Source organism: Eleutherodactylus coqui, chromosome 1 (assembly GCF_035609145.1).
Source record: "Eleutherodactylus coqui strain aEleCoq1 chromosome 1, aEleCoq1.hap1, whole genome shotgun sequence".
NCBI classification, from domain to species: domain Eukaryota; kingdom Metazoa; phylum Chordata; class Amphibia; order Anura; family Eleutherodactylidae; genus Eleutherodactylus; species Eleutherodactylus coqui.
The window spans coordinates 531,968,844-531,994,818 of NC_089837.1; the positions used below are offsets into that span (position 1 = coordinate 531,968,844).

At 51.6% G+C, this 25,975-nt stretch overlaps 1 protein-coding gene across 2 annotated transcripts in view; it reads left to right on the plus strand.

The window, feature by feature from the left end:
• Positions 1 to 17,083, plus strand: part of NUP98 (nucleoporin 98 and 96 precursor) — a 32,420-nt gene extending 15,337 nt beyond the window's left edge. For both annotated transcript variants that reach the window (XM_066588530.1, XM_066588531.1), the window contains exons 18-33: positions 287 to 425; positions 1,024 to 1,201; positions 1,948 to 2,115; positions 8,400 to 8,579; positions 8,735 to 8,879; positions 9,653 to 10,061; positions 10,161 to 10,381; positions 10,458 to 10,727; positions 10,814 to 10,971; positions 11,048 to 11,191; positions 11,268 to 11,413; positions 11,548 to 11,769; positions 12,076 to 12,317; positions 13,254 to 13,408; positions 14,530 to 14,641; positions 16,258 to 17,083. In XM_066588530.1, coding sequence (XP_066444627.1) covers positions 287 to 425; positions 1,024 to 1,201; positions 1,948 to 2,115; positions 8,400 to 8,579; positions 8,735 to 8,879; positions 9,653 to 10,061; positions 10,161 to 10,381; positions 10,458 to 10,727; positions 10,814 to 10,971; positions 11,048 to 11,191; positions 11,268 to 11,413; positions 11,548 to 11,769; positions 12,076 to 12,317; positions 13,254 to 13,408; positions 14,530 to 14,641; positions 16,258 to 16,466 — 3,098 coding nt within the window. In that variant the 3' untranslated portion in view covers positions 16,467 to 17,083. The remainder of the gene's footprint in view (positions 1 to 286; positions 426 to 1,023; positions 1,202 to 1,947; positions 2,116 to 8,399; positions 8,580 to 8,734; positions 8,880 to 9,652; positions 10,062 to 10,160; positions 10,382 to 10,457; positions 10,728 to 10,813; positions 10,972 to 11,047; positions 11,192 to 11,267; positions 11,414 to 11,547; positions 11,770 to 12,075; positions 12,318 to 13,253; positions 13,409 to 14,529; positions 14,642 to 16,257) is intronic.
• Positions 17,084 to 25,975: the final 8,892 nt, after the last annotated feature.

The window sequence follows — 25,975 nt, forward strand, 5'->3', positions numbered from 1 at the left end:
TGTAATGGGGGTTTGACAGCTTTCCTCTGCGGCCCTTTAAGACCCCATCCACATGTGGTGTAAGTCGCTGTGGATTTGATGCACTGGACTGTAAACGTTGCAGGCAGTGGTGAATGGCGGCCAGCCCCAACTTTTTGAAGTGATTGAACCCTACTGATTACAGGACTCCTGTATCTGTGGTGGATGGCAGCTGGTTTCTAGTGCCGCTTCCACGGAGCTCCTGCTTTTACAAATCGCTTCATGTGTATATGCTCCTGTAACGCCAGCATTCTCTCATCTCCCGCAGGTTATGGCTCCATCTATTTTGAAGGCCTGGTCGACCTCTCCAACTTGAACCTGGATGAAATTGTCCATATTCGAAACAAGGAGGTGATCGTGTACACAGATGATGGAAATAAGCCGCCTGTGGGGGAAGGGCTCAACAGGTATGACGCTTTAAAGCTTATTTCCATGTCATTTGATGATTTGTGCATTTAAAGGTGTTACCATCTCTGCAAAACATGGCAACAAAGGGAAATACCCCTGTAAAAAGGACTGAAATGCTGTGGAGTTTTCGTAATTCCTGCCCATCATGTACGGCTGAGGGCCAGAACTAGAGATGGATGGGACCCACACCTATTGTGTGTTTTATGCTGTGCAAGTCTAGATTGGAGTAGCCTTTAGGTAGGCAGCATCACTAACTCATTAAAGGGATTCTGTTGATGAAGTTTGCCTTAAAGCGGAGCTCTGAGACATGGAGGCAGCCCGTGCCGGCCAAACCCTGCAGCATGCAAGTGATAGACCTCGTGTATAGGGGGGGAGCTGAGTCAAACTTCATAAACCTGATGGCAGAATCCCTTTAGTGGGTTATTAAGACGCGGTGAGTGAGATTTACGTGGCGTTTGGCCAGTACTGACGGATCTGAACGAGACCGCAGTGTAGTCGCTCTAGAAGTCACCTGCAGATCTAGTTTATAACCTTGTGCAGAGCCTTCACTTTGTATGTTCAAGGTTTGACATGAGAATTCCCTTCACCCTGTTCTAGGCCTGCAGAGGTGACCCTGAATGAAGTGTGGCCGATCGACAAGACCACCCGCGCCTTGATAAAGAGCCCAGAGAGGCTAGAAGAGATGAACTATAAGAACAAGCTGGAAGCCGCCTCCCGGAAACAAGGAGCCCAGTTTAAGGAGTACCGTCCAGAGACGGGGTCCTGGGTGTTCAAGGTGAGATGAGGGAGCCTGTCACTGAGGTCTTCTCTTGTGACTTAATGGCTTTCACTGCATCTCTTGCACCTTCTTTCCAAGAAATCATAAATGGTAAACGTGTTTTAGTTCCACATGTCCACTCGAAAATCTGAGGGCTTTGTGTGACTCACTAGGTGGCGTAGGCAGAGCAATTGCGGACACACAGATTTGTTGCTGCAGCCACCCAGTAGTGCTGTGCTCACATCGAACTTCCTGGCGCTCCGCCGCGTCCCGTTATATCCCAGCAGCAGCATTAAATCCTGACTCCTTCCCTTTATCTCCAGCGTTTGGATTCTAAGAAACAGGGAAGGGGTTGGGCTTTGCTGGGATATAATGGGACCAAGTGTGGCAGGAAGTGTTATGTAATAGAGCAGTAGCTCCTTGATGAACGCCGTGCCGCGCTGTTTTACTGGAAGTGGCTGCATTTCGGTGCACTGTTGTACAAAGGGTCCATGTTTGGGGCAAGCTGAACTTTTGCACCGGGGCCCATGGGATTGTAGCTACACCAGTGGTAACCCACGCTGAGAGCGGCGGGCTACGTAACCACTGATCGCTGAGGGTCCTGAGCAGCGGCTCCTACTCATCATCTCACTAGTTCAGTCTCCTACAACCCCTTTAATGCACTGTCTGCAGCACACTGGGGTGCAGCGCCCCGCTGTATAATTTGGTAGACAATAGATTTTTGGTGTAGCGCTGTGAAACTGATGCCAACGTCTCTCCTGCAGGTGAAGCATTTCTCCAAGTACGGACTGCAAGACTCTGATGATGAAGAGGAAGATGTCGCTTCCACTGCAGAACCGAAGAAACTGAAAGCGGCTGCCCTTCCCCCTCAAGGACAGCAGCAGCTGCCCCCACAGGCCGTGGTTAATGGGAGACCTACCCCTCCACCTCAGGTAGAGAGCGCCCAACATCTCGCTCCCTGACTCCGTGGGTAGAGCTGCTTGGTGGCATAGTGTCTCCCATCCGATTACTCTTATTGCAGTGGGTAGTTCTATAAAGTCAGACACTGATGAACCATTACAAGCGACTGGAGACTTATTCTAACCGATTCTCGTGTTTGTAAGATCATTACCCAGAATGCACTAGGGTCCTATTGACATGGAGGCAGTAGGTGCAGTGTTTGTGGGACACATGGGGGAATTTATGGGGTTTACACTAGTGTAGTGGCGTATACAAGCTGATGGTTTTGGTGCATGATGGAATTGTGCTAAAGTTTGCAGCTTCTGGGCCTTTTGAGCACTGCTTTTCAAAAAAGGTAAGGACTAATAAGTTTGGTAGGTATTCACGTCAGGGCCAAAAGTTGTGAGCCGGACACATCCTGGTTTTCAGCTGTTAGTCGGCTGTTTCTACGGTTCCTGAAGTACAACTGGAAGCACTTTGTAGGTTGTCACTTATTTTGCAGCCTTCTGCCCTTCCCCCGACAGGCTGGATTTCCGCTTCTGGCCCAAATCCTGCCGGTGATCGGCTCCTCCTAATCGCTGTTTGGGGTTCATTACCATTTCTGTATTATTCGTCCGCCTGTTTCTTGAGGACGGACCGTGGGATGGGATCGGGGAGTTTCCTGCCACTTAGTTACCACTTCTACCCTGTGGTATGATGCCCATCACGCTGGCACCAGTACTGCTCATCACCACATTGCCCTCAGAGGGCGGTTGGGAGAGGCTGCTCCCCCGGAGACTGTCTAGATCCCATTCTTCATGGCGGTGGTCTTAGGCTGTGAGTGAGCGCACTCCCTGGATGAAAAGCCCCAAGCATTAATGGGTGCATTACCGCTGGCGTGACACAGGCCTCATGGTGGCGCTCACCTTCTCCTCTCCGGCCAATCATTCTTTCAGATGTCTGAAGGGGCTTCGTTAGAGAAAATCACTTCTCCCACCTGTCTGATCCCCGTACTTATTGCGGAATGTCAGTCTGTCCCCGATAGACTTCTTGGAGAGAAGTGTCGTCTTTGCTGCCCTTCTTGACGCTCCTGGCCCGCTCTGTACGGGTTAGGAACTGATCCTGTAGCTGGGGCCTCTTCAGGAGACGCTCCTGGCACTTGCTGGACTTTCTTGGACACCATGAAGCTTCTTCACAGACATTGAACCTCTCCTGGAAGTCCTTGATGGGCCGATAAATGGCTGATTTAGGGACCATCTCACAAGCGGCAGCGTCCTCGTCTGTGAAGCCCTTGGAGGTCACCCAGGTTAACGGGAGAAGACGATGACTCCAAGCACCAAGACGTCACCCTGTCGGCTCTTATGATGCTGACTGGATTATATCGTCCGCCCCGTCCTCGTTGGCACGAGATCCCTGATGGGATTGGGGCATTGGGTGGCAGCGCTGCAGGGCAGTGGACGGGGGGCTTGTGGTTTTATGGAGTGAGTTCACAATTTTTTGTAGAGTTAATAGAAATTGCTGTTATAAAAACTGAAGCAGCAAACTTTGTGACAACCAACCTGTCCGGCCACGGCTACTAGAATGGGCATCAGAAGCGGGCATCAAGTAGGAGTGATCTGCAGAGCCTTGTGACGCTCTGCTGAGGCAGCCGGATGGATGGGAACAGCGCAGCTACACGTTCTGTGACTCCTGTCCACTTTGGCTCTTTCTGTTAATTCTCGGCCGTGACGTTCAGCCAGGGTGGGACCCCCGAGCTCTGGGTGGGTTTGGGGTCCCAGAGGGGGAACCTGTCAGACTTCTGTGGATATGCCATACAAATCCAGGAAGGGATTATACCAAAATCTAAAGTTATCCCCAATCCGCAGGATAAAGGATAGCTGTGTGATCAGTAGGGGTCTGACCCCTGGGACCCCCACCAATCTTGAGGGGGGTGCTGGCGGTCCCTGCATAAATAGGTTGTGTGCTGCTGCTACATTCACTTTGGTGGCCGCATCACAAATATGGAGTGCGGGCGCTCTGATGCTTCGCTGTGGATATTTGATGAACTCCTTTGCTTAAAGTCCATTTTAACCCCTTAGTGACATAACTAATTTCAGCCCTAATAAGCGGTGCATGGTTTCCCCTTTTTTCTATCAGTGTAGCCGTATGACATCTTGTGTTTGCAGGACAATGTCTGGTATTGGGGTACTGGGGTACATAGAGTAAGGGCGGCTGCACACGGGCGTACGGTCACAGCATTATGTGTGTTGGCTTTGTGCACATAATACGCTGTGCCAATCTCCCATAGACTGCCATGCGGCCGCTCACACACGTTGCACGAAAATCACTGCATGTCCTACCTTGGCGTGTATTATATATGCTTACACGCCAAGGTCATGCACGGCAGCTTGCAGCAAGTATACAGTGTCATTGCGTACTTGCTGTGTGCGTGGAATTACAGCCGTCTGAGCCTAGCCCGTTACCCCACAATGTTGATCCAGAGGAAGGCAAAGGGGAAAAAAACAATCCAATGAGGTAGAAGCCGATTTTCCTCATTGTAAGAGGAAGAATTCCTTCCTGACTCCATTCTGGCAGTGGGAATAATCCCCGAATTACTGACCCTTCTGAGTAATCAGTGATGTAACATGTAATATAACCCTCAAGAAAGGCGTCCGGAACCTCTTATACTTATATCGTATCACCGCGTCCTCAGGAGAGAGTTCCACAGTCTCACTGCTCTTACAGTAAAGAACCCTCTTCTATGTCATGTAGAAACCTTCTATCCTCTAGATGTAGAGAGCGCCCCCTTGTTACAGTCCTGGGTATAATAGATGATGGGAGAGATCTCTGTACTGACCTCTGATATATTATACATAGTTATTAGAGCGCCCCCTTGTTACAGTCCTGGGAATAATAGATGATGGGAGAGATCTCTGTACTGATCCCTGATATATCTATACATAGTTATTAGAGCGCCCCCTTGTTACAGTCCTGGGTATAATAGATGATGGAGAGCTCTGTACTGACCCCTGATATATTATACATAGTTATTAGAGCGCCTCCTTGTTACAGTCCTGAGTATAATAGATGATGGGAGAGATCTCTGTACTGACCCCTGATATATCTATACATAGTTATTAGAGCGCCCCCTTGTTACAGTCCTGGGTATAATAGATGATGGGAGAGATCTCTGTACTGACTCCTGATATATGTATACATAGTTATTAGAGTGCCCCCTTGTTACAGTCCTGGGTATAATAGATGATGGGAGAGATCTCTGTACTGATCCCTAATATATTACACATAGTTATTAGAGCGCCCCCTTGTTACAGTCCTGGGTATAATAGATGATGGGAGAGATCTCTGTACTGACCCCTGATATATCTATACATAGTTATTAGAGCGCCCCCTTGTTACAGTCCTGGGTATAATAGATGATGGGAGAGATCTCTACTGAGGCCTGATATATTATACATAGTTATTAGAGCGCCCCCTTGTTACAGTCCTGGGTATAATAGATGATGGGAGAGATCTCTGTACTGACCCCTGATATATCTATACATAGTTATTAGAGCGCCCCCATGTTACAGTCCTGGGTATAATAGATGATGGGCGATCTCTGTACTGACCCCTGATATATCTGTACATAGTTATTAGAGCGCCCCCTTGTTACAGTCCTGGGTATAATAGATGATGGGAGAGATCTCTGTACTGACCCCTGATATATTATGCATAGTTATTAGAGCGCCCCCTTGTTACAGTCCTGGGTATAATAGATGATGGGAGAGATCTCTGTACTGACCCCTGATATATTTATACATAGTTATTAGAGCGCCCCCTTGTTACAGTCCTGGGTATAATAGATGATGGGCGATCTCTGTACTGACCCCTGATATATCTGTACATAGTTATTAGAGCGCCCCCTTGTTACAGTCCTGGGTATAATAGATGATGGGCGATCTCTGTACTGACCCCTGATATATCTATACATAGTTATTAGAGCACCCCCTTGCTACAGTACTGGGTATAATAGATGATGGGAGAGATCTCTGTACTGAGGCCTGATATATTATACATAGTTATTAGAGCGCCCCCTTGTTACAGTCCTGGGTATAATAGATGATGGGAGAGATCTCTGTACTGACCCCTGATATATTATACATAGTTATTAGAGTGCCCCCTTGTTACAGTCCTGGGTATAATAGATGATGGGAGAGATCTCTGTACTGTACCCTGATATATTATACATAGTTATTAGAGCGCCCCCTTGTTACAGTCCTGGGTATAATAGATGATGGAGAGCTCTGTACTGACTCCTGATATATGTATACATAGTTATTAGAGTGCCCCCTTGTTACAGTCCTGGGTATAATAGATGATGGGAGAGATCTCTGTACTGATCCCTAATATATTACACATAGTTATTAGAGCGCCCCCTTGTTACTGTGATGGGTGTAATAGATGATGGGAGAGATCTCTGTACTGACCCCTGATATATCTATACATAGTTATTAGAGCGCCCCCTTGTTACAGTCCTGGGTATAATAGATGATGGGAGAGATCTCTGTACTGACCCCTGATATATTATACATAGTTATTAGAGCGCCCCCTTGTTACAGTCCTGGGTATAATAGATGATGGGAGAGATCTCTGTACTGAGGCCTGATATATCTATACATAGTTATTAGAGCGCCCCCTTGTTACAGTCCTGGGTATAATAGATGATGGGAGAGATCTCTGTACTGAGGCCTGATATATTATACATAGTTATTAGAGCGCTCCCTTGTTACAGTCCTGGGTATAATAGATGATGGAGAGATCTCTGTACTGACCCCTGATATATCTATACATAGTTAGTAGAGCGCCCCCTTGTTACAGTCCTGGGTATAATAGATGATGGCAGAGATCTCTGTACTGACCCCTGATATATCTATATATAGTTATTAGAGCGCCCCCTTGTTACAGTCCTGGGTATAATAGATGATGGAGAGATCTCTGTACTGACCCCTGATATATCTATACATAGTTATTAGAGCGCCCCCTTGTTACAGTCCTGGTATAATAGATGATGGGAGATATCTCTGTCCTGACCCCTGATATATCTATACATAGTTATTAGAGCGCCCCCTTGTTACAGTCCTGGGTATAATAGATGATGTGAGAGATCTCTGTACTGACTCCTGATATATCTATACATAGTTATTGGAGCGCCCCCTTGTTACAGTCCTGGGTATAACAGATGATGGGAGAGATCTCTGTACTGACATATGATATATCTATACATAGTTATTGGAGCGCCCCCTTGTTACAGTCCTGGGTATAATAGATGATGGGAGAGATCTCTGTACTGATCCCTGATGTAACTAGATCACACGGGGACGGCCATCGCTCAGTGAATGGAGGTTTCGTTCCGGAGATCGCTGCGCCCGCCTCCATTCACAGTAGTCAGAGCAGCATTCTTAGATGAACTACCAGCTATTTACACGGGCGACCCGTTTCTACTGGCATAAAGAATCACAAACCAGACTAATGATCCCGTTGTTGATTCGCTGCCGGCGTTTACTGCGAACGATTATCGTTTAGATTCCTGCCAACCAGCAAGAAGATCAATAAATCCTCCCCTGGAGAAGGGCTGTGAAGCTGACGAGCCACGCCTGCATCCTGTGGGGCGGCCCGCTGCATCGTCCCCCTCGTCCTTCACCTGCACGGTCCCGCGCTGCCGTCCGCTCGGTTCACAGCTTGTGGGCGGAGCTATTGTCATCTCACAATTACAAACCAACGGAATCCTTCCTGATTTGAAGTGACGAATTGTGTTAATTCCATTAGTTGCCCTAACTCTTGGCACCAAAACTCCCCTTACTGCAACATTCAGAGTCCCACCGCCTCGTAGATGGCAGGATGGTGAAAACTATCCCAGGTCGGTCATCGGATGAGGATTTTATTCACTGACTGCAAGCAGAAAATAAACTCATTGACTTCGGTTATCTCCCAGCTGCTGCATGCACTTACAGCTCTGATACATTGTAACAAGTCTGCAGCTCTGGTATTTTTTGGACTTGATCAGGATGGGTTTTCAGCTTCTCGATGCAAATGTTTCTATTCTGTAACAGCAAACAGAGTTCTAAAATGTTGTGAAAGCTGCAGAACTTTTCTTTCTGCAGTGCGTTGATGGGGGTCCTGTGGTATAATGGTGACCGGGAAACTTTCAACTTTCTGACTTGTGCTACTTTCGTAGAGCTGCACATACTTTCTTGTCAGGATTTTCTTGCCTTCAGCGCCCTCCAGTGGTTGAGATGCTAATTTGTCTTGTGTTTGTCAGAGCCCTGCTGTCGAGCAGCTGGGAAGGGTCCTGGAGCTGGACAGCGACATGGCAGACATCACTCAGGAACCGCTCCTGGATGCGGCCCCTGAAGAGCAGGACATCACGGAGGAGCCGGAGCCCGTGTCCTTATCGTCCCACATCACGTCATCCCTGGGTGTCAACCCACACGCCTTACAGGTGAGTCCTGCCTGCACCCCTGGATAGGGACTGCCTGCAATATCTATATGTAGCCTCCAGGGTGAGAGGGTCGGTGCACATCATCGTTGGTCGACGACCAGATCTTCATCCTGCCTGTGACCTCGGATGTAATGGAAGTCTTGTGCACTCCGCAGGTGATGAAGGCGTCTCTGTTGCTGGAGGATGAGGGTGGTGACATCAATCATTTCACCCGCTTCCCATCTGCCTTGGACTCGTCCCAGGAGATCTATTCACCGCGACTATTTGTCCCTGCCACGCAGTCTCCTCGAACGTCTGGAGGTAAGTCCGTGCTCTGTGAAGCCTCCGAGCATTAAGTGGTTCTGCAGACCGACACCATTGTACGAATTAGCCAGGCCTCGACACTTAAGGAGTTGTCCAGGGTTGGAAAAACATGGCTGCGTTCTCTCAAACACAGCACCACCCCTGTCCGCGGGTTGTCTACTATTGCAGATCACCCCCCCCCCCCCCCCTCTGCCCTGCAATGCCGCACATCCTGCCATGTACTAATGTGGAGCGGAGTCTGGAAGAAAGTAGCCATGTTTTTCTCACCCTGAGCAACTGCTTTTAAGTTTCTAGGCTCAGTTCTCTATAAAAGATGGCCGGCACCCGCCGTGGACAAGAGGGGTGCAGCTCTTGCTCCATAAAATTCGGCTCTCCCAGGAGGTAAATGTCTTCTCTGGGGCATGAAAGGGTTAATGCAGTGGTCCAGGTCCTCAGGATAGGTCAACAAGTCGCTTGGGATCCCTGCTGATCAGCTACTATCTGGCTTGATGGCTCTGCGCCTGCATTACCACCCTGCTGCAGTGTGTTTGGAGCAGTCATGCCAGTTGCCAGCTGATTGGCAGGGGGTCCCCAGCAGCAGAACGCTACAGATCTATTCTGAGGGTAGGTCATTGATGGCTGTGGTGTCCACAACCTGACAGCTGATTGGCAGGGGGTCTGATGGTCTGGAAACAACTCCATCCACTGCAGCGGCTTGGATCGGGACTGCAGGCTCAGGTCCGTGCAGCTCCTACATCCTATAGAATGTTTCCCCTCTCCTCTCTCCATAGTTGGCGGTCGGCTGCAGTCCAAGTTCTCTGGTCCCACCGGACTGAAACACAAGGACACTCTACTCGGCTCTCAGAGCCCCAAGCCCTCCTCTGCTCCGTGGCCCCCTCTGGGACCTCTTGCTTCCGCTTTCATGATGCCATCTCCTGTCCCTGAGTCGCAGCTAAGGACTGTGGGAATGCGCCGTCAGCAGGGCCTTGTGCCGCAGGAGGAGTCCGTGTCAGCTGGGAAGGGCAAGCTGCTGATGGACATTGGCCTGTTCATGAATCGCTCGTTCTCTGTAGGTTGGGGTCCAAACTGGACACTGGCCCATAGCGGAAGCATGCTGAGTGGAGCCAGGGAGAGGGAGGAGGCGGAGAACATGGAGTCCTTGGACTATGGCTATCTGTCCAAGCCCGTCTCGGCTAAATCGTAAGTGAGCACAGAATGCGGCAGCACCTTGTAAGAGCATCGTTAGAATCGCATGGTCGCAGTTCCGTTTTCTGTCCTAATCTATTGACCTCTCCTCAGTTTTACAGAAACCCCCTTTAAGGTTCACCTGGAGAAGCTCAGTCTAGAACGGAAGAGTCCGGATCTGCAGTCCTACCTGATACCCTTGGAAATAGCCTTGAAGAACAGTACAGTGCAGAGTGACCACTGCCCGCGGCTTGTACCCAACCACGGAAATGCTGCCATCCATGACTACGCTGGTTGGGTCAACGACTTCTGCCAGGAGTCTGCGCAAGTGGAACGTGAGTGACTTGACAACCTCCCCCGGCTCTCTGGTGATTCTTTGTGTGTAGTCACGTTCTTCCACTTCCCTTGCAGCGGTGGTCAAGCAGTGGTGTTTAACTTGGGCGCTCTGTAAGGCTCTGTGGGGTCAACTCCGGGAGCTGGAGACCAGTCTGGGTGAAACCAACGAGTACGTGGAGAGGCTGCAGCGCAGGAAGGCGTTCTCTCATTGGCTTGCAGAGACTGCGGCAGAACGCATCGAGGAGGAGGTGGCTCTGCACTGCCACGAGCGGCCAATCGAGGCGGTGTTCAGCTTCCTGACAGGTTGTCGGATCAGCGAGGCGTGCCGGCTCGCACAGAGGTCTGGTGAGTGACGAGGCGCTGAGGTTCTTCGCAGTTGTATGTCTGTTGTATTTCTCTCTGAAGTCGCCGTCTTCTGTGTTTCTGCGCAGGCGATCACCGGCTCGCCATGTTACTGTCTCAGTTGGTCGGCGGTCAGCAGGTGGTGGAGCTCAATGTTATGCAACTGGTTGACTGGAAGAACCTACAAGTGGACAGGTTCATCCAGGAGGAGCGGCTGAAGGTTTACGCCTTGTTGTCCGCCACCCCAGTAAGTGCATAGAGCTTATATCGTGTGTGTGTATACAGAGCGCCGGCAGCCATGTTACCAGTGTCTCCTCCATCAGGTCTGGAAGTCGTCTGATAGTAAGAGCATCAATGTCTGCGCACAGCTCGACTGGAAGCGTGCGTTGGCCGTTCACCTCTGGTATATGTTGCCACCTACAGCTACCATCTCCCAAGCACTGCAGCAGTACGAGTCCGCCTTTCAGGTAGGTGACCGCTGACTATATCTGTTGCCGTGCCGGTCATTCTTCTGGTCATAGACCTCTGGCCTTCATTAATTAGGAGTCAGAAGAAGACACGCGCTATGCTGCTTACCCGCTGCCTGACTACTTGGAAGGACACGGCCTTCACCTAGAAGCCATCGATGCCAATACTTCCTCTATCAAGAGAGATGTCTGCTTCCACCTCCTGAAGCTCTATAGTGACAGGTAAAGTGAGAGGGGTTATCTGTAGAAGTCCTGATCTGGCGCCGGCTCGGCTGACCCCATGCAAGCTATCGTGACTTAATTGGGATCTCTTCACACTGAGGTCATTCTCTGTAATCCCCTTTACTCCTCTGTAGATGTTATGATCTTCGTCAGCTCTTGGACCCCAGGAGTGTGACCCCGGACCCCCTGGACTATCGCCTGAGCTGGCATCTGTGGAACGTCCTGCAAGCACTAAACTACACGCACCTCTCCGAGCAGAGCCAGGGACTGCTGCATGCCAGCTATGCCGAGCAGCTGGAGAACGTGGGACTCTGGGAGTGGGCCATATTTGTGATGCTTCACGTCCCCAACGCAATGTAAGTTACTAAGTGCCAAACGTCCGGTCTTCTCTATCTGCAAAGTGTAATCGGATGTTAAAGGGAGTCAAGGTCTTTGCTTGCTGTTGGTGAATGCAAATCTACTAGAGGCTGGAACACTGTCGACCTAATCCACACCCAACTGAGCGTCTGCTACAGTGTGTCAGTGTAGACCATCCTTTGGGAACAGCACAGGAAAGATTTGTTTAATTCAACAGTGGGCTGCACCCCGCAGATGGAGTGATGGTACCATGTAATATCCCCACACGATCCCCTAGGGGAGTATAACCCCTCTTGTCCCCACAGAGTCCGGCAGTCGTCCGTCCGAGAGCTGCTGAACAGACACTGCGCCCTAAGGGAGACTACAGAGACGCTGACCAAGGAGAAGTTCCTGGTGGAGAAGCTCTGCATCCCCGCCGAATGGATCTACGAGGCCAAAGCCATCTGTGCTAGGAGAAACGGAGATCACCACAGGGAGGCGCTCTACTTGTTGCGGGCCAGACACTGGAACCAGTGCCACAAGCTGGTGTGCCGGCACCTTGCATCGGGTAAGCACACGCCGCTCATCAGATAGTAAAATGCTCTGTGGCCTGGTTCATGCAGACGGACGGCAACATTTAAGTTTTATATGCCAAAAATGGGTGTTTATGCTCTAACCTCCCCCTTCGGAGTTCAGCTGCTTATTAGTTATTGTCATCCAGATGCTAAAATGTCCCGATGACAACAGGTCTCACATCTGAGGGTTTGCTACAGTGTGACAGCTCTTGGCAGCGTAAGGCTGCCTGTCCACGGGCGAGGATCACGCTGTGTGAAGCTTTCCATAGTGTTGCTATGGAAAGCGCAGCGCCGGCATCTACGAGCCGAGAATCCTAGTGGTTCTCTGCTCAGGGGATTTAAATCGCGTCATGCTGCGGTGAGCCTGTCTATCAGATAGGCTCGCCTCGGAGACCCGACAGCGTTCCCCCCGCTCAGCCGTGGACAGGGGGCCTTAATCTCCTATCCTGCCTGCTTGTTACAATGTATCAGCCTTTATAGGGATTAGTGCTGCCGCTTGGGGTGCGTCACATGAAGGATACGGACAGAACTCACGGGGAAGTAACCCATAGGGAGATCGGAGGGTCGCTGCATGTCCTGTTCCTGGGAGAAGCCGCCCATGAGTTTCTATGGAACGTAAAACAAATGCCTTGCGCTCGCTCGTAGATGTTCTCAGGAGTGCGGCCTTTTTTTTTTTTTTCGGATTTCCCTTGAAACGTATTATATTGTCGAGTGCCTCGCAAAACGCGCACGCTAAAGAAAATGGCAGGTTTCAGGAGTGCAATATCGGAGTTTCCCAGACAGCCTTGCAATGTAAGCAGGAGGCCAGGGTGGCTTTTCAGCCTTTTGGATGTTAAGCAGCCTTCATAGCAGACCGCTCCTCATGCGTAAACACGCGGTGACTCTGTAGTAGAGCATGATGGGAAATGTCTCCCGATTTTGTCTTTCAGACGCCATCATCAATGAGAACTACTCGTACCTGCGCAGCTTCCTGGACGAGCTGTCGCGGCCGGAGAACTGCCTGCACATCCAGGGCTGGGACACGGCCGGGCAGGTCTACCTGGACTACATCAGTGTCATACAGATGCTGAACCACATCCGACAGGTGACTCTCAAACTGCAGGGTGTGGGGGGGCTTCTAACCCCTCAGTGATGCCGCCTGTTTTGGACCGAAGGATGCAATGATTTTTTGGGGGGGATTTTCATCTTCACTTTTAGTAAACCATAACGGTTTGTAGTTGCCGCGGCCGTATGAGGGGTGTGTCCTGTGGGGTGAAATGGTTAATTAGTACCCTTTTTGGGTTCATATAACGTATTGTAGAACTGATGTATTTTATCTCCTGGCCCTTCATCGCTATCTGTCAACCCATTGTCATGGCAACTTATCAGCCCTCTTACATGACATTGGGAGCCCCCTTCTGTGAACCCTTCACATGCCGTGATCTCGCTGATCCCTGTGGATGGCATGGGCTCAGCTTTTGAGTGTGAATCATCCATAGGCCATAACTGTACACCAGTTTGCGGGAACTACTTCCCAAGTAGGGAGTACACTTGTGCCCTGGGGTTGAAAGGTGTTAATAGTTGGTGGGGGCCTACCATCTGGAATAGCGCTGTCGGCATCGCAGCAGCCTGTTTGGTACTACAGGCACATCTCCAATTATTCAATTGAATTTGTGCCTACAGTACAAAACCAGCCTACTGCAATCTAGACAAAGCTATGTGAGCGGGCCGGGGGATCCGCTGATCAACTATTGAAGATCCATCCTGAGGAAAAGTCTTCGGTAGTAAAAGTCCTGGAGAACCCCTTACAGCATACCGTATTATAACACAGGAGAATCTTCTCCAAAGTCGGTGGTCGTCTTATACGCCGGGTATAAGCTGTAGAGAGAGAAAAAGGGGGAAAAAACTCCTTCCTCCTCACCGACAGAGCATTGCTTTCTGGCGCTGCATTAGCCAATCGCAGCCATTCAATGATGTCAGGAGGAGGTGAGTGTTTTTTTTCTCCTATGCCGTATTCCGGCGTATAAGTCGACAGTTGGGGGGGGGGGGGGGGGGGGGGTCGTCTTATACGCTGGAAAATACGATACTTTGCATTGCTTTATCTATACGGCTTTAGTGAAGCCACAACTCCCAGCATGCCCTGACAGCCGCAGGAGGGGGAGGGGTGTACAGAAGTTATATGTGGACTCTGGATTGGGGGGTTCATAGTTTATTCTCTTCTTACAGAATGACTCTTCCGGCTGTGAACTTGAACGATTGCACACAAAAGTGACGTTTGTCTGTAACCGGGTCGATCAGATCCACTGCTACAACTCCAAAGATCGGCTGGCGCAGTCCGGTGAGTGGCCGCGGCGCGTTGAAGGTGGAGATGACACGTTTGTGTACTAGTACATGGTGCAGAGTATTCTGGACGGGGGCGCTAGACACTTCCCAGGATGCAGCCTACAGTCTGTAGAGCATGAGGTTTACGGTCTGCTTGTTATGACTGCGTCCGGGGTCCTTTCTCTACATACAGATAGTCTATACCAGCACAGACACTGACATAACACCCGGGTAGCATCACCGCATGTCCCAGGCTGATGGTCAAGGAAATCCTCCGTTCATTAACATTATGACATACTCCGCCGCTGCAGGATGTGAATGTATGTGTGAAGAGAAACCGCGGGGCGGCTGCCGGCTGTTATCACAGCAGACACCCGGCAGCCACAGCTCCGATAATGCTGCTGTCAATTCAGCGGCATTTAAATCCCCCCAACCCCTGTGATTAGGGTGCAGGGAGCTGCGCTGGTGTCATGGCACCTGGGGGGGCCTTCTGAATGTCTATCAAGCTGTGCCCACCTGAACGCAGTATGTATGGCATTACATCACACTGCAGGAGCGATCAGAGCATCGCATGTTGTAAAAAGAGGAATAAGACCAATAAAGTTTTTACTAATGAAGTATTAAGTCGTCGTTCCCCCCCCCCCCTCCCCCCCCCCCACACACACTTTTGCCATATTTCTAATAAAAATCGAAATACAACAAAAATAGATTTATTGCTGCGTCCGTAAAAGTCCAAACTATCAAAGTAACGCATTAGTTACCGCGCACGAGGAACGTCGCCCCAAAGAAATAAGTGCCAGAAATGCACTTTTTTTTTTTTTTGTCACGGTCTCCAAGAAAAAAATGCAATAAAGAGATCAAAATGTCGTAGGTATCCCAAAATGTTAGCTACGCAAACTACAAAACGTCCCGCAAAACTAGCCCTCGCCCGGCTGTGCGGACGGAAGAATTATAGTTATTGCAGTCAGACGGCAGAAAATGGAAAAAAAACAGGTTTCTGGTGTCGCAGTAATCGCACCGACCCGCGGAATAAAGGGATCAGTCACTTGTTTCTACGGCGCACAAACTGCAACAAGACGCACCGAAATATAGCAGAATGTCATTTCCTATTTTCATTTTACGCCACTTACAAGTTTTTCCGTTTTCAGTCCATTATCGGTACTTCAAATAGCATCACTGAAAGATACAACTCGTCCCAACAACCCCCCCTACAGGGTATAGTATGATATACAGATACAGGGTAAAGAACGGTATAAAGGCCCTAAAGGGTTAAGCTGCAGGCTGTAAGATGGAAGGTGACACAAGGCCTCCGCTCTGTTTAGGGCCCCTTCTAAGGTTACGGTTTTGTAGCTAGATGGCGCATGTTGTGGCTGCGCGGCGGAGCTGTACCGCGGCCGGGATCTGGTGCAGATCTGGTGTTTGCCGTCCTGCAATCAGCCATGATCGGTGCTAAGTGTCCCGGCACAACCATGGGGGTTACTGACTGGAGCCTGGAGCATCATGGGCTCCTCCGTCTGTAAGCCACATGATTGGCCCCGGGGTCACAGGACGGGGGACACATTCATATTGCGCTCTAAGCGGCCTAAGCAAGTGATTCCAGGAGTCTCACTAACCGACTCTCTTCCCTTCCAGAAATGGCGAAGCGTGTGGCGAACATCCTGCGCGTTGTCCTGCGTCTACAGCACTCCTCTGAATCGGATGATTCTGACCTCCAGCGTGTCCCCCTCAGACTGCTCGCCCCCCACATTGGACGTCTACCGATGCCGGAGGACTATGCCCTCGAGGAGCTGCACAGCCTCACCCAGTCCTATCTAAGAGAACTCACTGTAGGCGGCCAATAGACTCAGACAAGATGGCCGCTTCTCCAATCGCTACAGACCTCTGAACTCTTAAGGAACCGCCAAGAGCAGGAGAGCAGAGTCCTGCCCGAGCCGCCATATTGTGCCGCTCATCCGTGTCCGTATCTGAATACACCCTCTCTACTCCTGTTTGTACATGTGAAGACTCCGTACAGTCGCCATGTTACACTGCAGTTTGCCGTAGTAGTCGGCCACCGTGATTAAACGTTTGCCAAAGGTGTTGGAGCCCCCGAGGTGGTGAGGGCGGCTCCAGTCCAGGGTGTACAAGCGGAGATGTCTTATTTAATCAGTTCTCTGCAGGGGGCGCTGCTGCTACCGCCCTCCGCTCATCATTGCTGATGGTTTCCCTCCTGATTATCGGAAGCCTTCAGCCCGTGGGGTTTTGTCTGTGCCCTTTGGACAGCAGAGACTTGCCACCAGTGCCCCCTGCTGGCCGTGTGAGTGTCAGGCTTGTACGCTTGTGTCCGAGTGTTTCTGCATGAATATGGGAGGCAGTTTTTATCCAGAGCTTATAAGGGGCGAAATCAGTAATAAAGATTTCAGGTTGTTTTTTTTTTTTTTTTTTGTTCTGAGATTTTTAATAAAATATTTACATGGTCCTGCTGGGGGCGCTCTGCGCCTCATGTGTGTGCTTCATACTGGGGCGTGTACTGCTAGGTTATGGGATTGGGTTCAGCAGCCGCTATCCCGGACAAGGGGGTTAGATACAGCCGCCATCATGCATGATAAAATTGGATACAGCATTCTGCACGAGGGGGTTAGATACGGCGGACGGTATCCCGCACGATGGGGTTAGATACAGCGGACGGTATCCCGCACGAGGGGGTTAGATACGGCGGACGGTATCCCGCACGAGGGGGTTGGATACGGCGGACGGTATCCCGCACGATGGGGTTAGATACAGCGGACGGTATCCCGCACGAGGGGGTTAGATACGGCGGACGGTATCCCGCACGAGGGGGTTGGATACGGCGGACGGTATCCCGCACGATGGGGTTAGATACGGCGGACGGTATCCCGCACGATGGGGTTAGATACGGCGGACGGTATCCCGCACGAGGGGGTTGGATACGGCGGACGGTATCCCGCACGAGGGGGTTGGATACGGCGGACGGTATCCCGCACGAGGGGGTTGGATACGGCGGACGGTATCCCGCACGAGGGGGTTGGATACGGCGGACGGTATCCCGCACGAGGGGGTTGGATACGGCGGACGGTATCCCGCACGAGGGGGTTGGATACGGCGGACGGTATCCCGCACGAGGGGGTTGGATACGGCGGACGGTATCCCGCACGAGGGGGTTGGATACGGCGGACGGTATCCCGCACGAGGGGGTTGGATACGGCGGACGGTATCCCGCACGAGGGGGTTGGATACGGCGGACGGTATCCCGCACGAGGGGGTTGGATACGGCGGACGGTATCCCGCACGAGGGGGTTGGATACGGCGGACGGTATCCCGCACGAGGGGGTTGGATACACCCCGCCCCAGGGGCACTTGGGGAATAATTTACAGGAAATGGCCTGCTGACAGGATTTCTAATAAGACATGAAATGGTCAATTCTTAGTGTCCTGAAGGTTCTGCATACTGAAGAAGGTGGTGGTGAAGGGTTATTGTTCTTGTGGAACTACAAGTCTCATCACTGCGCCTACAGCAATAGGGAGATCGCTAGGCCTTGTGCTCATCTCTTGTGCCAGTAGTCTGCACCAGGGGGCGCTCTGTGCATGGCAACTATTGCAGTGTACACCTCCTGGTACTTCATGCCGGCTTCTCCCCCGTCCCTGCTGGCTATTGGGGACTTGTCCACACCGATACTTGTGGGTAGCTCTAGGGCCACGGGTTTAGATATGGCCAGGGGCCACATCGCTAGAGGGTTTTTAGAGGTACAGTTGGCTTCCTCTAACACATGTGGCCCTGTGGGTACGGGGGCCGCAGTCCTTGCACTGCCTGGATTTGGGGGTTTCTGGTGCAGCTTATGTGGGTGCTGATAGTAACTGACAGATTGGGGGTGCAGAAATAATGGGACCTGCCTGCACCCCCTTGTCTGGGTAGGTAATCGGCACTATTCTAGCAGCAGTTCCCGGGGGGTCTAGTCCCTGGGTTATCGTTCTGTGAACTATGTTGCAGTGCAGATCATAATGGGGAATCCAGAGAGGCAGCTGAGCTTATGATGGGGCGGATGTGTTAGACTGTCAGGCCTTATGATGGGGCGGATGTGTTAGACTGTCAGGCCTTATGATGGGGCGGATGTGTTAGACTGTCAGGCCTTATGATGGGGCGGATGTGTTAGACTGTCAGGCCTTATGATGGGGCGGATGTGTTAGACTGTCAGACTCTGGTGAATGCTGCCTCGTCTAACACAGTGGATCCTAGAGTCCTAGAATAGTAGCGTCATCGGCTCCGTGCAGGATCACTAAATCATCCCAGACAGATCTCTGTTCAGCCTCTGAAGACTTCCATTGGCTGAGAGCTCCCCACCTCCCGTGGCAACCTGTTCCACTCATTGATCTAACTTTACAGCTTCCTGGTTTACAGCAGTTGTGGTCACACTTTCCCTAACTTACCTGCTTACTGGACCAGTGTAAACACACCTGGCACGTGGGACCGTGGAGTTGGGCAGACCCTGTAGTTGCTCACCACCTTTCCTGTTTACTCACCTTACACAATTCCTGTGTAAACAAGTGCGCTGAGCAGTGCAGAGGCAAGTAGAATAGCAGTAGGCGGGATCAGTTTTTCCTGCGCCTGTTGAGTTGGCTTATGGACACAGAAATCCTAGGGCAAGTTACTTAGCCAGTGTAAGCCAGGCCAAAGGAGCAGAGTTGCAGTGTAAAGTATAGGGGAGGGATAACTTTGTCATGTGATGACACTAGATTAGAGGATGATGCTAAAGTGGAGGTGCTGATCAGAGCTGTCGGCTTAAAGCCATTCTTCACCCTGTTCTCAGATGTGTAGCCAGGTTGCCCCGTCCCCCGGGGGGCAGCAGAGCGCCTGCTGTCCAGTCTTCGCTCTGATGCTTCTTTTCCTTTAGTGGTTTTCATGGTTTTTTTGTGTTTTCCTTTTTAATGTGGCTCACTGGCGGTCGTTCTCATTGTAACACTTCATAAACCTTCTTTGCCGGGTGTTGGCTGCCTCTACCCATAATCCCCTGCTTTATAATTGTGGGAGGAGCTTTATTAGTCCAGTACAAAGAGAATGTGTTGGTAATCTACAAGATCAGGTGGTGATGCCATGGTGGCGATGGCATCACACCTCGCTGCATCTGCTGTATGAATGGCAGGAGAAGCCCCTCCAGTTGTGCCTGATGGAGGTGATAACTACAGCCTGATCCTACTTACAGGGGGTCCTCAGACATGAGGAATACAACGTGAGCGCTCCAACCGCAGGGTTAATCTGTTGTGGGCCAAGGCTGCGGGGAGCGCGTGCGGAAGGCCGAGGCTGCGGGGAGCGCGTGCGGAAGGCCGAGGCTGCGGGGAGCGCGTGCGGAAGGCCGAGGCTGCGGGGAGCGCGTGCGGAAGGCCGAGGCTGCGGGGAGCGCGTGCGGAGGGCCGAGGCTGCGGGGAGCACAGGCGGAGGGCCGAGGCTGCGGGGAGCACAGGCGGAGGGCCGAGGCTGCGGGGAGCACACGCGGAGGGCCGAGGCTGCGGGGAGCACACGCGGAAGGCCAAGGCTGCAGGAGGGAGCACACGCGGAGGGCCGAGGCTGCGGGGAGCACATGCAGAGGGCCAAGGCTGCAGGGAGCACACGGACTAAGTTTGGGTTCTCTGGAAGGAACAGTAGACTCCCTGCAGGAGCCACATCTGTTCTGTAGATAGCTCATCCCTAAAGAGCAATGCCTACATTAAGGTTACTTGGGGATCTGCAGTAGCAGCACACGGTCCTCACGTAGTTGGTCAGCTGGAGCCCAGCAGGCTTGCAGAGGTTGGCCGTCTGGGCACACCACAGCAGCAGCCTGGGTGGCAAACATGCACTGACCAAATGGGGTGGTGAGCTATTGCTGGGTTTAGTACATGCTGGCTGTTCCCTGGCGCAGTGCTAAAGCTTGTGCCATGTGGGTTCAGATGTCCTTTCAGCTAGCGCACTCCTACACCGATGGCCCCTTTATTATCCTGTGCGGTGTAGATTCCACGGGTTGATGAGATCGTCCTGGAGGAATACCGGCCCCTGCGGACAGGAAGCTTCTTGTAGTCACTGCAGATTAGATGGTGGTGCTGACATGTTCTGACCGGCTGACAGGAAGGGGTCAGCGATTCATGCTGCTTGCGCCAAATTCTGCCCTCCCATCAGCAACAGAGATCTGGCTCCATCTGACCAGGAGATGTTTTCCCGCTGCTCAGTGATACAAGTTTTGCGCTCTTTTGCCCGCTGGAGTCTTTATGTTTCTCTTAGACACAATGGCGCTGGAACTGGTCGCCCGCTGTTATACCATCCGTGCGGAGGAACGGCGGCCAAAGCGGTCTAAAATGTATACAGCTGCATCTGCACAACGATCATTTACTGGATGAGCATTCGTACAACAGGTACCCGGCACCCTTCTCTCTAATGTGTGTGGCCACCTTATCGCTGATGGTCAGACTGGCACTGCCACGTCTGCTCGCCCGGGGGGTTGGGGAGTTTACTGCCATTGTTTTGCAAATTGCCAGTCATGTGATCTGGATCCACCGTAGACGCTAATGAAGATACGAAAACCACCCGCGTGGGGACTGGAGCGCAACGGTCAGCGAGAGCGCCGCACCTCAAATACAAGAAATCTCGGCACTGAGAGGGGCGGCGGAGCGGATTACAGGTTTAACCCTTCAGTCCTGACCTTCATCCAAGTGGCGTGGTTGGGCACCGAGCCATGGTTTTTCCCTGAACAGCGACAGTTGCCTACCCAGCCGTGGCAGTGAGCCCCTCGCTCCAGTGCCCGTCATCCTAATAATTGATGGTCAACCATGAATAGGAAGATAGGAAGGTCTGTGTGAGCTGCAGGATGCCGGCCTGGCACCCCAACAACTAGCATGCCACAAAGCACAATGGAGTCTCTGTCAGGAGCGGGCGGACTGCCAAGAGGACGACTCCAAACCCTAGAGAGCTGCTTGTATAGACACTTAGACAGATCAAGATGTGTGCAGCGCCACAGAGAGGGACAGGTGTGCGCAGCACCACAGAGAGGGACAGGTGTGCGCAGCGCCACAGAGAGGGACAGGTGTGCGCAGCGCCACAGAGAGAGAGACAGGTGTGCGCAGCACCACAGAGAGGGACAGGTGTGCGCAGCGCCACAGAGAGAGGGACAGGTGTGCGCAGCGCCACAGAGAGAGAGACAGGTGTGCGCAGCGGCACAGAGAGAGAGACAGGTGTGCGCAGCGGCACAGAGAGAGAGAGACAGGTGTGCGCAGCGGCACAGAGAGAGAGAGACAGGTGTGCGCAGCGGCACAGAGAGAGAGAGACAGGTGTGCGCAGCGGCACAGAGAGAGAGAGACAGGTGTGCGCAGCGGCACAGAGAGAGAGAGACAGGTGTGCGCAGCGGCACAGAGAGAGAGAGAGACAGGTGTGCGCAGCGGCACAGAGAGAGAGAGAGACAGGTGTGTGCAGCGCCACAGAGAGAGAGACAGGTGTGCGCAGCGGCACAGAGAGAGACAGGTGTGCGCAGCGCCACAGAGAGAGAGACAGGTGTGCGCAGCACCACAGAGAGAGAGGTCCAGGTGTGTGGAGTGCCACAGAGAGAGAGAGAGGGAGAGAGGTGCAGGTGTGTGGAGCGCCACAGAGAGAGAGAGAGGTCCAGGTGCGCACAATGTTGGGACCATTCACACTAGTGTTACGAATGAGTGTTCTGGATGGACTTTGGATCTACTGACCAATACTGATGCTGTTGTGAGGTCAGGGCTGCAGACCCTCGCCCACAGTGTGAATGTGGCCTTATGGAGTGATACCTGGGTATTGGTTGATGATGAATGTGGACTTCATGTAAGACGGGTGAGGACAGGCAGAGACTACAGCTGGATGCTTGTGGAACTGATGCCCAAGGGATAGCAAGATGGCACTGGGCCTACATGGGGGTACAAGCAATAGGCAAGGGGTGTCACAATGCAAACACTATGACACCTGCCTGATTGGAGAATGGGACAGGTAATTGCTGATGAGTTGCATCACCTGTGAGATCTTCCACCGACCGAGTTGTGTGCTGCGCGATGCGAGTTGTGAAGAAGAATCTTGGGTGCCACTCTCTTGGTCATGCGCATATGGTACCGGTGTTTCGTGATGCCACTGGAAGCTAGGGGTTTGACAGGGGTTCCATGGAGGAACGCCCCAGTCCCACCCCTAGCTGGCGATTGGGTCAAGACCTGAAGGTCCTAGAAGTTGCAAAAACCTTCTTCTCCCTGAATTGCCGTGGGATGTCACTGAGGAGCGCTGCCCGTGCCGCAGCACTGTGCCCACAGCCTAAGCTTAGATTGACACAACGCACTCCATAGATGTTACAAGGGGTCCCAGGAGGGTCATCCCAGGCCCATCATAGAGGGTGGATTCACTGCACCGTGTTACGGAGATGTAGGGGCTGTGGATGCTGCAGCAGTGACAGGACTAGGGGTGGAGTCAGGACTACAAGTATCAGGAGTCAGAGGGGCGGAGTCCAGAAGCAGGTCAAGCTCAGGATCTGGATTACTTCAAGGATCCCAAAGGTTTTCCTCTTTTGTTTGATGGGATCCACCTGATGGGTTCTAAGTTGCCGGCAGTTTCTTTCCCATTGATCTTTGCCCCCTTGTGCGGAGCCTGAGGCGTCTTGCAGGGATTCCGGATCTGCTGGTGACTTCAAGCCTCTCTGCCTGATTGGTTGCAGCATTTTCTAGAAATGTCTCCTTATAATGTGGGCAGGCGTATTGCTGTACAGGGGCCCAATGGAAGAAGGAGCCCGTTCTAGGGATTTTAATACAAGTTTTCAACTTTCCCCTGCTCCCATCTTGGAAGGGCTCTTATCTATTACAGACATTGTACCATCTCTATCAGCCAATCACAACGCCAGAATAGCTAGCTGAGTTGCTCTGTGATTGGCTGACAGTAGCTGATGACTTGTCCTTGTGTCTGAGTATTCTGCAGCGATGTACTGGGAGAGTAGAGCGTCCAGCAGCCTTCAGTATAAATGCTGCTCATATGTAGCCTCTTCACTACCCTAGACCACCAGGGATATTGACATTATACTTTCAGTACCCTGGAGCACCCTGTATGTTGGGGGAAAAAAAAAACTAACTACCCTAGACCAACAGGGTAATTAGCATTAACCCCTTCAATACTCTAAAGCATCAGGAATGCTGTAATAAACCCTCTCAATACCCTAGAGCACTAGGAATATATCTTAAAATCAACATGACCCTAGACCAACAGAGATGTAAGCCTTTAAAGGTGTGGTCTCATGAAATCAAGTGGGGGTATACACTTCTGTACGGCCATATTAATGCACTTTGTAATGTACATCGTGCATTAATTATTAGCCATACAGAAGTTATTCACTTACCTGCTCTGTTGCTGGCGTCCCCGTCGCCATGGATCCGTCTAATTTCGCCGTCTTCTGCCGATTTTAGACGCGCTTGCGCTGTGCGGTCTTCTCCGTGATGAATGGGGCCGCTTGTGCCGGAGACCTGGTCCCGCGTCGTCATCGTAGCTCCGCCCCCGTCACATGTGCCGATTCCAGCCAATCAGGAGGCTGGAATCGGCAATGGACCGCACACAGCCCACGGTGCACCATGGGTGAAGATCCCGGCGGCCATCTTGGTAAGGGAAGAAAGAAGGCGCCGCAGAGCGGGGATTCGGGTAAGTAATAAACGTTTGATTTTTTTTTTAGCCCATCCCTTGAGTTTGTCTCGCGCCGAACGGGGGGCCTATTGAAGAAAAAAAAAAAACGTTTCGGCGTGAGACAACCCCTTTAAGCCTTTCATTCCCCTAGACCACCCTGGTTGGTGGTATTATACTATCACTGTTACTACCCTAGACTATCAGGTTTATTGGCCTGCAGCCCTTCATTACTCTAAACCACCAGCAATGTTATAATGAACACTTTCCATACCATGGAAATACACCGTTAGGTCACCCTGTTTATTAGTATTAGCCCTTTCACTACCCTAGATCACTGGGAATATTGGCATTAGCCTTTCAGCACCCTAGACTACCCTGCAGATTAATATTAACCCCTTATCTACCTCCAACCATCAAGGATATTAGCATTTAAGCCTTATCATGTCCCAACAGCACTGTGAACTAAGTTCTGCTGTCAGGGAGGTCACGGGAAGCAGGAGGATGTATTTTTTTTTATACTCACCCGCTCCCTGGATCCAGCGCTGTGTTCCTCTGAAGATCGCGTCGGCAATGCAAATCCCATTCTTTTTACAGGGCCATTTGCACGTTCTCCCTTAGAGTTGGCACTGTGAAAAGAGCGGGATTAGTAGTTCAGGTGCGATCTTCAGAGGGGGACAACAAAACAGAACTTAGTTTAGTTGCTCTAGACCACCAGGGATGTTGTAACTATCCCCTTCACTATTCTATATCACCAAGGACATTAGCATGAAGCCCTACACTACCCTAGACCAGCAGGGATATGAGCAGTTCCTGTTCAGCACTCTAGGCTACTCTGTATGTTGATATTAACCCCTTCACTACTCTAGACCACTAAGGATATCCGCATTAAGCCATTCTCTGTCCTAGACCACCAGGGATGCTATATTCATCTCCTTCACCACTGTAGACCACCTGGGATATTGGCAGTATCGTAGACCACCCTGTTTGTTGGTATCAACCCATTCACTTCCCTGATTGACCTCCTTGAAGTCACGAGCCAATACCATTACCGATCCCGATCCGCTGCGGATCAGAAGACGTGCAGCGAGTAGATCTGATCCTCCGTTTTACTTGTCGTCAGCTGTAGGTTCGTGCCCTCGCGGCGGTGTCGGGGGTCAGTATGTGACGGCTGCAGCCTCCTGCGGAGCTCCTGAGGTCAATTAGACACCAAGATCACAACGTCCGCATGACTTCCAGCCGCATCTATAAGGCGTTTGTTAGTGAGGTCAGATGAGGCGGCGGTGCAGACAATGGGGCCAGTGTCAGCGGTGGGGACACAACTGTCACATCAAGGACACGGTGACATGACAAGGCCGGGGGAGGGGCGCACATTTGCATCTAACTTGGCGGGTGTAGATGGCAGCTCGGACGAGGCCGGACTTACTCATGTTGGCCGGCAGCCTGGGAATGACACAATCAGAAGATTCTTTCCATCCAGCTCGTCGGGTTACAGAGTCCGCGCTGCGTGTAAATACTGGCGTAGAGGCGGGTGACAGCGGGCACACAATGGCCCCCAGGAGAAGAAAAACGGAGCTCCGCCCCAAAACAGGAAGTGTTATAACAACTAATTTCCAGGCGGACCTCCTAATACACACCTCAGCTGCTGCGGAACCTCCTAATACACACCTCAGCTGCTGCGGAACCTTCTAATACACACCTCAGCTGCTGCGGAACCTTCTAATACAC